The 15,173-nt window shown below is 42.7% G+C and overlaps 1 protein-coding gene and 1 long non-coding RNA gene across 6 annotated transcripts in view; both read left to right on the top strand.

The window, feature by feature from the left end:
- The first annotated feature begins 1,240 nt into the window (after positions 1–1,240).
- LOC143214007 (uncharacterized) lies at positions 1,241–2,943 on the top strand. 2 transcript variants are annotated; one of them, XR_013010082.1, is made up of 3 exons: positions 1,241–1,715; positions 1,792–1,960; positions 2,802–2,943. It is a non-coding gene; the product is annotated as an uncharacterized LOC143214007 (long non-coding RNA). The 2 variants fall into 2 exon arrangements; XR_013010083.1 differs by having other exon boundaries at positions 1,241–1,960.
- A 276-nt stretch (positions 2,944–3,219) lies between these two features.
- The window catches only part of LOC143214001 (protein kinase C, brain isozyme-like), a 68,589-nt gene continuing 56,635 nt past the window's right edge, over positions 3,220–15,173 (top strand). Inside the window, exon 1 of one of the 4 annotated variants that reach the window (XM_076434458.1) lies at positions 3,220–3,979. In XM_076434458.1, coding sequence (XP_076290573.1) covers positions 3,780–3,979 — 200 coding nt within the window. In that variant the 5' untranslated portion in view covers positions 3,220–3,779. Of the gene's footprint in view, positions 3,980–9,813; positions 11,446–15,173 lie in introns of those variants that run through there. The other 3 variants (XM_076434459.1, XM_076434460.1, XM_076434461.1) reach the window with 3 other exon arrangements.

The raw sequence follows: 15,173 nt of genomic DNA, 5'->3' as shown, positions 1-15,173 counted from the left end.
TTATTGATGGTATCTAATATTCCAAGTATTTTATATGTTTGTAGAAATCTCGTCTTTGGCCATTCTACAGGCGTCTTTTTTCGAAGAAAACATGTACGCGCTCCATTCAGAGTTGAGCATTTGAACAGTCACGAATGAAATTAATGAAATATTTGATTATCGATTACGATGAGTAGGTGTTTCAGCTCGATGGAGAACCGGTATCAATCGATATCGAGCAAGATGCTGACAAGATCGACGATCGATTCCAATTAACTCCAATCGACTCAGTACGTTTATTGATGGCCAAATTCAAGATGGCGCCAGGGGTTTCGCAAGAGATTCGACAGTTTGAATTTGTTCGAATTGGAGTAGGAACAATTAGGTAAGAGAGCTGTCCTTGTCGTTGTCGTTCTCCTAAATTGTACCTAATCTGTTATTTTTACAATTAATAGATGAATGGATGACGAAACAGCTCGATCGTTATCCTCACGATCCATCTGATGATAACCGGACTGGCGCCGCTTCTCGTTTTTTTTTATGGCGTAAGTCTCGACGGAAATTAAATTCGGATATACATCTTTGCATAATTTAAATCGCATTTATCTTTTATAGGACGGTATTATTACACCGTTAGCGGAAGTCACGGTTTCGTACGATTCCGAAACCTCTCTACCGGAAGTGCTGTGTCTTTAACCCTGTCGACGTTTATGTCGTGTATGCTCGTCACGAAAATACGGCGATTTGACAAGTACATTCGTATGAAAATAATTAATCACACACAGATGCATACTTCCAAAATGAAATAAAACGCTGAAAGGCTTGTCGTTTAATGAAATATATGTATTCAGGGTGTTTAGCGAAACGGTGAAAAGTCAAGGTCACCCTGTTGCTTTTGAAATGACGCGACGTATTTTTAATTGCATAGTATTATAACCGTATCGTTTCGTCCGTCGAATACCCTCGTACACAGTATTGCTGATAAGTATGCAGACATTCCGCTATTTTTAATGACTAAAAAGTCTCATAACTATTTTCAGATATACATATAATTACAGTGAAGAAACTGTCCACATATTTCCGAGCGGCAGTGTACGTCGCATGGGGGCAGAACTTTTTCAAGAAACCGATCGCGTTCGAGTGACCGTGGGGTCGATCAGACGGGAGACTATGTTCAAAACTAAAAATATTCAACCCTTATGTGGACCATTGAGGTCGCTGTGGCCCTGTCCATACCATTCGCATCACACGGGAGAATGAATAATTTCCTCTTTACTATATTCAGATAGAGAAATTTCAGTACAGTAGGTATTCGCACATTGCACTTCAATTTCGTTCGTTGTATTTTGTATGTGGAAATGGTAATTTCGTGGAGGTTTATATTGTCATATGTACACATTGATCGCGATTTCGATTCAACAGTGGGAGAGTGTATGTGGGAAAAATCATATACGCTTGATTGGACCACCTCTCGTTCATTGCAAAAATGCCGGTTCGGTTCTCGTGCAACGAGCGAATAGTATCTACTGTACACGCTAACGACGCAAATAGCTTAAATCATTTAATACGTATCGATGTTAATTATTCGGAGATTTGGTTAATCCTTTATTGTCGCGTTTATCGGATCGGCGAAAATGAATTTACAAGGTATTTCTTGATATCACATTCGTTACGCCGGAGTTGTTGCGCTTTTTAAAGCCCACTCAAGAGTTAATTAGCCGGAAGTCCAGGTTAAGGTATGCTATGAATCTAGATGCATCGTTGCTGGATGGGACACGGGAACATTGGACTAAAAATCATGCTCGTCGACAGGTCAGAGCGGGAAGGCGAATCGCGGAAGAATGAGAGAAACGGCTGCTGTTGACGAGGCACGAGACGATTCCGGAGCACGTTCGTCGGAAAAAGCGAGTACGAAGATAGGAAGGAAGAATGCATGCGACAAGAGAAACAGAGAGAAACAGAGAAAGAGAGTGAGAGCAAGGTAGGCCGATGCAGGCGGTTCGTGCTCGCTCTCTTCTTCTAATTTGAACTCTCCCTCAGGGTTTCGGTGAGGTCGTGTGTGCTCGCTCACTCGCTTGTTCGGCTCGCTCGCGGCACTCGCGGCCGTCGGATGTCGATATTCTAGTGCGCGGCGCAGGCTGAGCAGTGGCAGTGTCGAGCCACTGCGCCGAGAATCTAAAATTATCGGTTGCTTCGAGAGAGAGAGGGAGAGAGGGAGTGCTGGATAGGTACACGTGCACACAGATAGGTGCACATGCACACTTATACAGGAGGAGAGTGAAAAGCGATGAAGGTGGAGCGAGCAGAGCTGACGAGAGCTTGATTCGGGGGGGGAGGAAAAAATGACGGGGTGAGGAGCACGGGGCCAAAGAGTGAGTGAGAGAGAGAGAGAGCAGAATGTAGGAATGGCTGAAAGAATACGTAACCGAGGAGGTAAAGAGGGGCAACTTCTCGCGCGCGGAGAAGAAGTATCGACGATTCAACGGAACGTCCGAGGTGTCGCGATGAATGTAAGCAAATTCGAAACTGTGAGCGGTCAGGACCAAGGAGACGCTTGCTCACGAGGGTGCCATAAATTAGGCCGTTCCCTGCAGACTATTGTATACCGCATACACTGGCCCGGTGGCTCCGATGCAATGACGACGATGATACATTCCCCGTAGTATGCTCGCCTCTTTACATATCATGCGTAACTTCCTCCGTTCAATCCATACGAATAATTCTCTTACAAGAATCTGCTCGTTAGTAGAACCTCTCCGTTACAATTTCCTTCGAGCAGCAACCGTGCACGAATTTTAATCGATGATCCTGCACCGTTGCAGGCCGGTCGCAGGTGGACCCGGAAGATCGAATCGCGGGGCAGAAGAGAACGGACAACGACGACGACGAGGATCAGAGAAGAAGACGGGGTAGCTGAAACGACGTGATACGAAGAGCCCCGCAGCGAGCGGTGGAGAAAGAAAGAGGACCGGCCGAGAATGGTGGGGGGCGTTGGTAGAGGAGGGGTGAAGAGTTGCAATGGTGGGGGAATACGGGGGATCTATAGCTATGGAAGCCGCGGCCGCGGGATGATAGAATGCGCGCGCGCTTGGTCCCGCGAACCAAGCTAGCCCGCGGGAGCGAGGAGGAGGGAGAAAGGTGAAACGGAGCGGGAGGGTGTAAGCGGGTGGTAGATCGGTCTAGTGGTGGGGTTGGAGAGGCCGAGGCCAGAGAATCGTCGACGGCGGTCGGCGCGAGAAGAACGTTACCTCAGCCACCGATCGGATCGAGGAGCCCGCGTTGAACGAACAACTGCGTTTCTAACTGGACGGTTTAGACTTTAGACGTTTCGTCGTGAGAGTATCAACAACCACCTCTCAGGCCGCTGCCCCCTTTAGCTCTATCTCTTTCTCTCGCTCTGTGTTCATACGTTTCCGGCGACGTCGTGTCCGCTCGCGGTCGATTCGCTGGTGTACGTACCGGTCCGACTCCAGCCGCTAGCAGCCGCTCGGAGCCGCTCGGAGCCGTTCGGAGCCGCGGCCAGCCAGGGTCGGCGGTGCGTGCGTGCTTGCGCGCGCGCTCGTCCATCCTTCGAGCGACGACGGTGACAGTCGGGGAACAGCCGCGGATGTGTCCGTAGCCGTTGCGCGCTAGACCCGAAAGAGAGAGAAACAGGATCGTTCTTCGTCGCGTTTCCTGTGAACGATTGTTCGTAAAGCCGTATTCTCGTATCTGAAAACACCCTGGTGTACCGCGCCGTCTCTGATCGTTTCACGAATTCCTATACTCGGGGAGGAGCAGAGAGCCAACGGCCGGCCACCATGGCCGACGAACAGGAGGCAAACAACACGTGCGAGGACTCGCTCGGCCCCGGGGACGCAACAACCGCGTTCGCCAAGAAGATCCGGGGCCGAAAGGGTGCCCTCAAGAAGAAGAATGTGTACGTCGTCAAAAACCACAACTTCATGCCGCGGTTCTTCAAGCAGCCGACCTTCTGCAGTCATTGCAAGGACTTCATATGGTGAGTGTCAATGCACATTGTTTATCCGTTTCGAATCTCGTCGCCACCCTCCCACCCCCTTCCTCTATTATCCTCATCCTCAATCTCTCCTACTCATCTACCGCAGATTTCGATCGCGGAGAACCCCCTTCGATGCACGGGGCGAACCCATTAGAGAGCTACCTGTGCGAGAGAGGGCTGCACGGCAGGCTGTGTAATGCGAGTGTTCTGTAAACCGGAGCACAGGGATTGTTGCACGAGCCGAAATCGATCAACCCCCAGGAGATAAAATGTTGAGAGAACTCGTGGAACAATATACCTTTGGATTTTAACCCCTTTCGGTCTGAACGGTGATTTTAGAACTTGTTTCAACATACGAATGCATCGAAAATGGGAAAAATAAGCAACTATTGGTGCAAAAGTTAATGTCGAGTCTAATACCGAAACTACCGAGCACTAAAAGCGACTGACAGGACTGTACTATAAAAATTGAAAGAGTCGTCTCGTTCCAATTTTACGCGAGCTTTATTGTAACCTGTACTTGAATGAAGCACGTTTATAATGTCAATAATTGTAAAATAAAAAGTCTGAAATGGGTCATTTGACCGGTAACGGTTTAATGCTCAAGGTTCTATCAATTTTTTTTTTGATAGATTCTCATTTGCTGGTATTCACTTTTCGGATGTTTTTGTGGAATATAATCTCGTATGAAAACAATTAGGCACACAGGTACACACTTCCGGGATTAAGCGTAACGCTTAAGGGCGTTTATTAATGGCAATGTTTTTTAATAGTCTAGCGGTTAATTTTTTGTCTGTGAATGGCTATCGCAAATCGTGGGACGGTCGTTATTATTACCATTAATCCTTCGCGCTCGGAGCTATTTTAACTTCGAAATCAAACGTTTTTTTCCGACCTTGAATATTTCCATTCCATACATTTTATTCATATGACATACTCCCAATCGACTCGCATAATATTTAAATATTTAGAAATTCATAAGATGCGAACTAGTGACGTGAAAAATATTTTGAATATCGCTATAGCAATTTTTAGTGGCGCCTCTCTCTCTCTCTCTCTCTCTCTCTCTCTCTCTCTCTTTCTCTCCGAGTCGTCACTAAAGCGCAAAGAGTTAATAGTATTGTGGTTGTACATATACACTTCGGAACATAGCGATAGCATTGCCACAACTGTCAGGGGGGTTGTGGAATGTCGCGTAATTATTTCTATATATGCGGTACATGAAATGTTCGTTTAAATTGAACAAGATCGAATTATAGTCGACGTTATTCGAATGAATTTTAATAACGGGTCTTGGTTCTTAATTCGAAGGTGTCACATGCTTTTTCTCGAAGACGGTTTCTTTCAACGGTAACATGTCTGAAGCTTGCCGACGACGTGACAGCTCGTCGAAATTTTCCGCAGCAAAATATCCAGATTCAGATCTACCGGATTACTCTAGCCGAGCATTATCTTGTTAGTTGGTCCAGGAAATGTTCTTGCGCGAACAAAGAGCAGCGAACGATTCTCCAGAACTTCAATGTACTCCGACTCTCTTTACTCGCGACGATGGAGACGTTGATTCGGGTTCGAGTGGAGATATCGAATGGAATTGAAAAATTACATTTTGATCTGAAAAGCTGGAAAATGTCAGCGGTGCTCCGCAGTGTGTACCGAGAGGGCACTCGACGGTTTATAATCACGTCGGTTCAGCAAGAAATTCTTCGTGTCCCAGCTAGAGATTCACTGGGTCATCGAGAGAAACTGAATTTTAACCAGTTTTTAGAAGATAGTCCCCTCATTCGATAACTAGGCATCGTAAATCTTGTTAGGACGATCCTTTCGAGAGGACACGATAACCTCGCGATTATGGTAGCTAAACAATCCAGAATTTTTTTCCACGCTCAACCTACTGGACCCTAAGGGTAGGTACATGTTGCTTCAATATATTTGTCCGACGAAAGTAATTCGACCACTTGCCACGATAACAGCTTCACAATCTCAAGAAGAAACAATAGAAGTGTTGTACAGTAGGATCTCGATTAACCGGATCCCGGTTATAAACAAATATGCGTTTAAATATGATTATATTACAAAGGGAAATAAATTTTCAAGAATAAAAAATTTATTTTGGTTCTCGATCATCCATCGGGCCTTAATTTATCCGGGCTGTTTGTCCCCCGATCAAGCCGGTTATGGAGGTCCTACTGTATTTCAGAATTATTGAAATTATACAAATTATTCATTGTTCGTAATAATGGGCAAAATGAATTTTTAAAGATACACCAAAGAATCAGCCATGTATGACTGAAACGAGCATGTTCATAGACGTAGTTCCGCTAAATAATAAATAAACAAATTAGACCTAGCAGACGAGATGCGAAGTGCCACTCTGTCGAGTAAACCAAATTGAGATATCCACAAGGTGTGTTAGAGTTAGCTCATATGTTAGTTTTCGTATTATTGAATAAGTTGTTTCGATTTTTTGCGACTTTTCTGTGCATAGGCGTGGGACTGAACGTGTCAAACGATTTCGACAAGACAGGTATAACAGGCCAGAAGCGTTCCTCGTGTTAACTTGTTGGTACAGCAGTAAGATGACCGAACGAACGATGTTTTAAGCTTAGTGCATCGAGCAGAGGTCGAGCGTGTTAGAGCGTGGTCGGGAAAGTTGGTGGGGTGATTTTGATTAGGAATTTGGCATGCAATCGTGCCGCGAGAGGCCGATTGCCGTTGTTTTCCTCTTGGCGCGCGACAACTGCTCCAGCGATTCCGTCTCCGATTTTCTCACGCGTATCACTCTGTGCAGTCTCTCTCATTTCCTTGTCGATTTGTCTGTCTCTTCGTCTATCTTGTCCGTCTGTGTTCGTCGGAGAGACACACGCAAATCCAGCGGACAGCTGCCATGCCGGCGAGGCAGCTCGAGCAACGTTAAACGGTCCGTCCTTGGGAATACTCGCGCCTCGTCCGAATTAGAAGCGAGAGGTCGATCTCGGAGAGCGCGGGGTTTACGAGTGTCTGTCTCTCGGACGAGTGCCTCGATCGTTCATCGAATTCCAGGTCGGAACACGCGGTACACCAGAGATCACCGGTGTGTCGCGGCCTTGGCTATAGTAACCGGGTAACGCACGGGCCCGGCCCGTGTAGTACCGTCGCGTCGCGAGAGACCGTTCACCGTACACAGCTGGCCTGCAAACGAGCATCTTATCTCTGCATCGTTAACATTCCCAATTTCGAAACGTCCATTCCTCCGGCCCGTCGCTGCTCTTCGAGATTCCGTGCCGCCTCTGATATACCCATCCAACTCCTAACATTCAATCTACCATCACCGGTTAGATCACCGAGTTTATACGTTTTGTCTAAGCTATTATTCAACTTAACGGTAAACCTACCGTGCTTTAAAAGTAACTGGTACATGTTACATTATAAGAATGACAAGATTGATTTTATTTAGACTTTGTGCGGCTCCATTATATTATAATACGTGTTCTACTAAAGATATTTACTCATACATACAATCAATTCTTATAGAATCATTTTTAGTATTTCAATAATTGTAAAATAATAAATCTGGAACCGGTCATTCTGACCGGTGGTGGTAGGTTTAGTGTTAACCCTCATCCGTCCCTCATTTCACGAACTGAATCTCTTCATTCGGTGTCAAATTGACACAGTGATAAAAAATCGGTAAAATAAAAAGGTAAACAGTTCTTTTTCGATGTTTTTTTATTCAAATTGATGAGTAGGTCTTTCGGTTATGTATTTCGCATTGAAGAAATAAAAGTTACGAAGTTTCGGACTTTACCTGCGAATTACAGAACAGTATAACTTATTTCGCGACGGATGAGGGCAGTGTTGGAAAATTTTATTTTAAATAATAGATAAACGTGTGATTTTAATTGCAAATAATAACTAAACTTTTTATTTAAATAAAAGTAATTTAAATAATTCCAAAAGTGATCTATTTATTATTACTTATTTGCAAATAAAAGATTATTTATTTTTTGGATCGAGGTGGAAATCAAATAAATAGTTTTTGGTCGAAATTTTTGGTAAAAAAATACAATTAAATTTATTATTTGTCAATACAAATAATAATTGAAATTGTATTTGTAAATAACAAAATTTTAAATAATTCATTTAGACTTGCTCAAATAATAAATAATTATTTTTGCTTTTTATTTGAATATCCAATTAACAAATAACTTGTTATTTAAATAATTATTTATTTAAATAAATTTATTTATTGTCCAACACTTAAAATACAAAGGGTTAATAAATCCAACCTTGTCGTTTTTATAAGCGTCCAATTTAAACCATTAGCCATTTGCATGGCCTTCAATAAGAAAGTTGATCTTGAAGAAGTAAGCCAGAGAAGCGTCCAACTTAAATCGCGAACTATTTGCATCGTGTCCAATAAGAAAGTCAATGTCGATCTCAAAGAGGTTCGTCGGAGAACATATCAAAGAGAATTGATGCGCAAGGATTCGAATGGGCCCATTCATAGTTATCGTCGAAAGCATCCGGCCTGCAAGGATTAACACTTTGAGGACGAATGTCGACACCGACGTGCTGACGTCAGAATTATGCGCATGATTTCTAAGTTTGCGAGCGAATAATTATTACTAGACTGCGGATTTTATGCATTTATGACAAAAATGGGTACATATAATTTAAAGCAGTGGACATGTTGAAAATATTCAAGGACATCAGTGTATTAGTTTCAGCTTAATAGGATAAAACAAAGAAAAATAAAATTTTTATTTGGCTTCTGTGTCCTGCTATGAATGCAAACATTTTTTATTTTGCATAAAGATCCGCAGTATAATCATTACACACACTGGGGCTCTCGATGCAAAATAAAAATGATTTGTATAAATTGCAAGAAACAGAGGATCCTCCAATTATTGTAACTGTTCTACTGTCTTAAATTGCATCTGCTCAGTTTCGCCATAAATGCATGCAGATCTATTAACTATTATATGAATTTATAATATCTGTCTGCATTAGTTTCAGTTTAATAAGATGGTTGAAAGAATACAAAATTTTTTATTTGTCTCTCGTGTCTTGCAATCAATGCAAACATTTTTACCACGCTTATATTAGTTTGCCAAGTTATCGTTGTTGTTGTAGAGACTTGAAACTTGAAACATAGCTCAGAACTGGATGACAATGCAATATCAAAAAACAAATCAAAAAGAAAACTGTGCGTCTAGGAGAAAAAAGATTTTTATATTAACCGTCACACCTCGCCGCGCGACGCTCGGTATGTAGTACGTCATCGTGTTCAGCGATCCCCACTCCGCGCGCCAGCGCTCCCTACTCCACTACGCGTTCCCACTCCGACTCATCCACTCTACTGATCCATTTCATACCGAAGGAACTTATTCAGTGTGGTGTTCCGTTCATTCAGTTCCATTTCGGACAATTACGGACTCCATCAGGAGACGTCGTCTCTCGGAGTCATCCCCTCATTCTATCTCGCGTATTTCCATATCTTGCGTTTCTATGTCTCTTACTATATCATACCATTATTACTATATCTTGCGTTCTATTTAAAAAAGACAAAAAGTAGAAAATATAAAATATATAAAAAAATCTTTTTAAAACCCACGCTTATATTAAAATGCACTAAAAAGGAGAAAATAATGTTTTTAGAGATTAGTGTCTATAAATAAATGTGTGGAGCGCCCACGAAGATTATGTCAATATAGTTTAGCGCTCCACGCTTTTATTTACACAGTCACTAATCTCTAAAAAAATTATTTTCTCCTTTTTAGTGCATTTTAATATAAGCGTGGTTTTTAAAAAGTTTTTTTATATATTATATATTTTATTTTGCATAAAGATCTGCAGTCTAACAATTATATACCAAACGAAACATCGATGCGTACGTAGTTTCGGTTTCTCCGAGTACTTTGGGCTCTGACGCAAGATTCAGTTTTCTCCGAGGAAAATATTGATATTTTCGAAAATCCTCGTACGAGAAGGGGAACCTTTTCCTTTCACGGTGAAAGCTGGCGAAATGATCGATCGCGTTATAGGAAGGTGGTGAAACTCGAGCAGAAAGAAGCAACAGATTGTCGCTCGAAATTGTTTCGTTCGTTATCGGCGGACGTCCGTTGTGTTGCAGCGCGGGTTCACGGAGGCACGAGAGTACAATTGGATAGAAAAATATCGAACGGTGCTACTGTCCGACGGGTTTCCCCGGGTTTCGTAGGGATATCTGGGGGGAAGGTCGAAGGGTGAGAAGGGCGGGCGCGCAGGACGGGCAGAAAAGGTCGCGGGATTGAAAATTCCGGTCTAAATTGATGCGGGCGCATCACGGATCCGAGTAATCGGAGCGTTGGCTGTCGATATCGGGTCCTGCACAACCTATTTACCGTTTATAGTTGAAACATTTACGGTTTCTGGTTGAAACGTAAAGGCCTGGCGAGCATCGAGGCACAATAGCTCGCGACCCAGTAACCAAACCAAACTAACTTGTTTCGCCGGCATCGATTTTACCGTCGAGAACGGACGCGGACGCAACAGACGTTTCCGATGCCCGATGCCCGATGCTGGGGAAAACCATGTTTTCTGACTTGTCCGCGATCATTTCTCCCCGTCTTATACGTTACAAGAATTCTCCAAGTCCATTGATTCTCTTCAATCACGCCCCACAGCGTTGCAAAATCCCCAAAACGCGCCATTAACGCGCCCCGACGATTTATTTCCTGTTGTGCGATGAACGGAAAATTTTGTAGCAATATAAGCGAGAGCGAGCCAATATTCATCTACAATTTGCATTTTGTTTCACATTCAAATATCTTGCATAGTTATCGAGAAAAACGCTTACGAAGTTACGGGTTCTCTGGACGGTATATGTATATCTAAACTAGTTCTCCGAAAATCGTCTCCGGGAAATCATTTTTTTTCTGCTCTTTACGATGCATAGAAAATTCCGAAAAAAATCCTATGATCAGAGTTAATTTCCCTGTGCAATTTGCATTTGGATTCGTTCGAATATCTCGCATAGTGATCGAGAAAAACGTGTGCAAAGTTTAGGGGTCTTGTGGACGGCATTCTGGACAAAATTAGATCGTTTTCAGAAGCGATTGCGAGGCGTTATGAAGACAAATCGAGAGTTCGCTAATTGCCGGGTTTCGTGCATCGTCGTCGACGTTCCTTCTTCCCCCACTTAGGATTCGGTTAACGAGGTCCAAGCGTAATCGACTTGAATTGCGGCGACCAGTCGGTTCAGCGAGACGCTATCCGATTCGATCCGAACTGAACCGATTCGAATCGATTCGAACCGGTCCGAACCGCGTCTCCAGCTCCCCCGGGACTGTTTCGCGGAGTCTTGGGAATTGTGTGGGACCCAGTGAAAAGCGAGCGTATGTCGCGACCGCTGGTCTACCCGGCTCGGAAATGGTGAAATTTCGGATCTTCGTTAACCGCGTCTACTCGAAACTGCAGGAGACCTTGGCGAGATCCATCGAACAAAGGTGTGTCACGTGCCCCCCTCCCGGGGGACGGGGGACATGCGCGTCCGGGTCGGAGTGACGGAGTAAATCCTAGAAGTTGCTGCTTACCGCTTTGCTGTACATTCAAACAGTGTCTACAATTTTTGTAGATTCGAGTCGGTGTAGAAACGTATTTTTTAAATGGTTCATATACCAAGTGTTTCACCCAACGAGACCACCTTGAGAATATCTTTGTTCTTTGTAAAGATACGTCAAGTGTCTGAAGGACAAAGATGAATCACCTTCATTTTTTTAAATGGAATGAGGTATTTTTTAATACATCAATCGATGCAGCTGGACATTCGTTATAAAAAAGTGCTAACCTATGTATGTCGAAAAGTAAGTAGTTCAGGAGATATTTCAATTAAAATAACTCTAAAACATCATTACTGTCGTTCTAACACATTAGCGTTTAGTTACTAGCGTAATGTTTTAGTACGATAGTAATGGTGTTTTAGAATTATTTGAATTGAAATATCTCTTGATCTACGAACTTTTCGACGTAGGTTAGTACTATTTTATAACGAATGTCCAGCTGCATCGATTGATGTATTAAAAGTACCTCATTCCATTTAAAAAAACCTTCACATCTCCAAAAATATTACATAAAAACAACATTTTTTTGGTATCGTATGAGCCTCATTTTACCATTCAACGTTGTCCTTCAGACATTTGACGTATCTTTAAAAACAACAAAGATATTCAAGGTGGTCAAGTTAGGTGAAATACCCGGTAGACTGAGATGAAAAGGTTGAATCTTCAATGGAAGAACATTAGAACACCAAGTTTTCTGGAACGATCTCCAGCCAGCATTTCGAGGAACGCCAGCACCGCGCGACGTTAATTAATACCGAATCGACCTCGAGCGACAACGTTTCTTCCACCGTGAATTCCTTCGGTCTGACTCCAACGACTCGGAACTCGAGACTCGCGGAACAGGAAACGTTTCCCGGACAGGAAGGTCCGTGGATCTGTCTCGCATTAGCCGGCGGAAAATGTCCTCGCCGATTTCGCGTTGTAGGACGTAATTTGAGGAAGCAGTCGCCGCTTCGCGTTTTCGCAATGATCTATGCAGCGCGTTGAAGAAGTGTAATAAGTAATATGTGATGTGTAAAAAAATTTTATAAAAAGAAATTAAACCGACTTCGAAAAAATGCATTAAAAATTATGATATAATTTCCATTTAATTTATGTGAATGCACACGAACTTTAATACAATACAATCATTTCGGAGGCGGCGAAAAATTGAAAATTTTCGACACTGGAAATTACGAAAATCCTTAAATTCTTCTACATGTTTCCACATGTTCATGTATCTTCTCTTCCCAGCTACTGATTTCCAAGTTCAACATATTCCAATGAAATCATAATCAGCAACATCTGTCATTTGGAAAATATTTAAATTTCGCGCCGCCTCCGGAAAGATTGTATTGTATTTAAGTTCTTGTGTATTCACATAAATTAAATGGAAATTATTTCATACTTTTTAGTGCATTTTTTGGTGCGTTTTTTCGAAGTCGGTTTAATATTTTTTTATACAATTCTTTTATTTCACGCTTTTTAGTGAAACGAGTAGAATTTGTAGAACACCGTAGGATGGTTTTTCGGTCTTATTGGTTATTTGCAATAAAAATCGCAAAGAATGAGGAAATGCAAAATTTGTTTTCAAGGGACCAATCGGGAGACATATCCTACAAAATGCAGAAGGTTTCGTTCCGATTGGTCCATCCATCTCGGAGTAATCGGTGAACATACATGAAATAATGCATTTTTCGCAAATAAAATCGTGAGGAATAAAAAAATGCAGAATTTATATGCACGGGACCACTCCGGGGACATACTCTACAAGATGCAAAAATTTTTCGGTCCGATTGGTCCATCCATCTCGGCGTAATCGGTGAACATACATAGAAAAAGAAGCGAGAAAAAGGCACATACAGATCGAGTTGAGTAACCTCCTCCTTTTCCGAAGTCGGTTAAAAAGTAATCTTCTTGTTACCGATTTGTGTAGCTACGGTGAGAATTTTGCTACTCCGCATCAATTTCCGCGTAGTCGTTTGTTTATTAACGAGGCTATCACGATTTCTGCCGATGCAACAGATGATTATTTTTCCGAACATGCTAGTAGTATGTGAATACATACTGTGAATGATAGTATACTGTGAATCCTCTGCTACGGTGAATAATTATTTCATCGATTTCTATAAAGTCGTTTGTTCACACAGCCGCCGCTCAAGGGATTCAGTGTTCTCGCTAAACATTAAAACTACGTTTACACAAAAGACTCGGCCCTACTTCGCTTCCAGAAACTTCTTGAATGCGCAGAAATTTATGCAGCAACCCGAGCAACTAGAATCTCAGGAGAGCCCGGTGGAAATCTTCGAGTTTCTTATCGAGTTTCGCGAGCAGAGGTTTAACAAACGAAAAACGTACCCGGGGTTTTATACGGCGCGGTAAGTGGAGTAGCCAGCTGGTTGTTATTTCAGGTCTTCGCGTATGTAATCGATAATAATTTTCTGCGTTAGGTTTGCAAATGAATGCGAGATACGTCACAGCTCGAATAATTCAGATCGTGGACGAAAAAACCCAAGAAGCATTTCCCCGATAGCTTGATATTTACTTCGCTGGCTTCCTGCGCCCGCGACTCACGTGCCGCGATCCCCCAGCACCTAACCTATTTAGGAGACCATAAATCGTTATCGAATTGTGTGGTTTCGCGCTAACAAGTTCGCTTTATCTGCAAGGATGTCGACCGGCTCACGCGGCCGCTTCGATCCAGCCACGCGCGCCGCCGTCTTTTACAATTCAGTTATTTCTCTCTCTCTCTCTCTCTCTCTCATTTGCTCTCTGGTCCTTCACCGTTGTTGCTCCGTGTTCGACGGAGAAGAATTGACTGCGAAGGAAGCCACAGTCGTCTACACTATGCCTCATAATTGCTGCCTCATTATTCCCCTCGGGTCACGTGGAATTACATAAAATTCGAGCGGCCATTTCCATCTTGTTTGCGGAAGAAGCCTAGTTTGTCGCGCACAGGCACGACTCGCCGCTTTACATAAATCAATGATCGCTGCGCGTTTCGGAACGATTCATTTGCTATCTATTTTAAGCACATTTGTTTTCCATAATTATTCACACATTTATGTACGCAAATTGCTTAGCCCGTTTCCTATTCCTATTATAGCCCGAAATTGGAATTTCTACGCCCTTGCGATGAACGGAAAATTGAAAAAACAAGTTCAATTCGATGTGCACGATGTAAAACAGATTACACAGATTAAAAATGATCTCTGGGTTGTAAGATAATAGTAATCGAGATAGGCACTTACAAAGTTGAGGGTCTTCTGGACCAGGTTTGGTTCCCTTCGAAAACCGTCACCAACAAGTCATTTCTTTCCGCCCTTCTCGAATGATCCAAATATTTTGGAAAAAATACTTGAAGTACAGCTAGCGTTCCTCTATAATCTGCTGTTTACTTCGTTCGAATATCTTGCGCAGTAATCAAGAAAAGCACTTATGAATTAAGTGTTCTCTGGGAAGCAAGTACTCCAGCCAAGACGATTTGCTTCTAAAAATCTGTTTCTGTCTTAATGAGTGCCCAAAAATTTTGAACAAAAATCCCCTAATTTAATATCTCCCCACAATGTGTTTCTTGTTCGTTTAAATATCCTGCATTGTAATCGACATGAACATTTATGAGGCTAACTCTGTGC

This window comes from Lasioglossum baleicum, chromosome 12 (assembly GCF_051020765.1).
Source record: "Lasioglossum baleicum chromosome 12, iyLasBale1, whole genome shotgun sequence".
NCBI classification, from domain to species: domain Eukaryota; kingdom Metazoa; phylum Arthropoda; class Insecta; order Hymenoptera; family Halictidae; genus Lasioglossum; species Lasioglossum baleicum.
The sequence above is the reverse complement of the archived record's forward strand: the minus strand, read 5'-3'. Positions and strand labels throughout refer to the sequence as shown.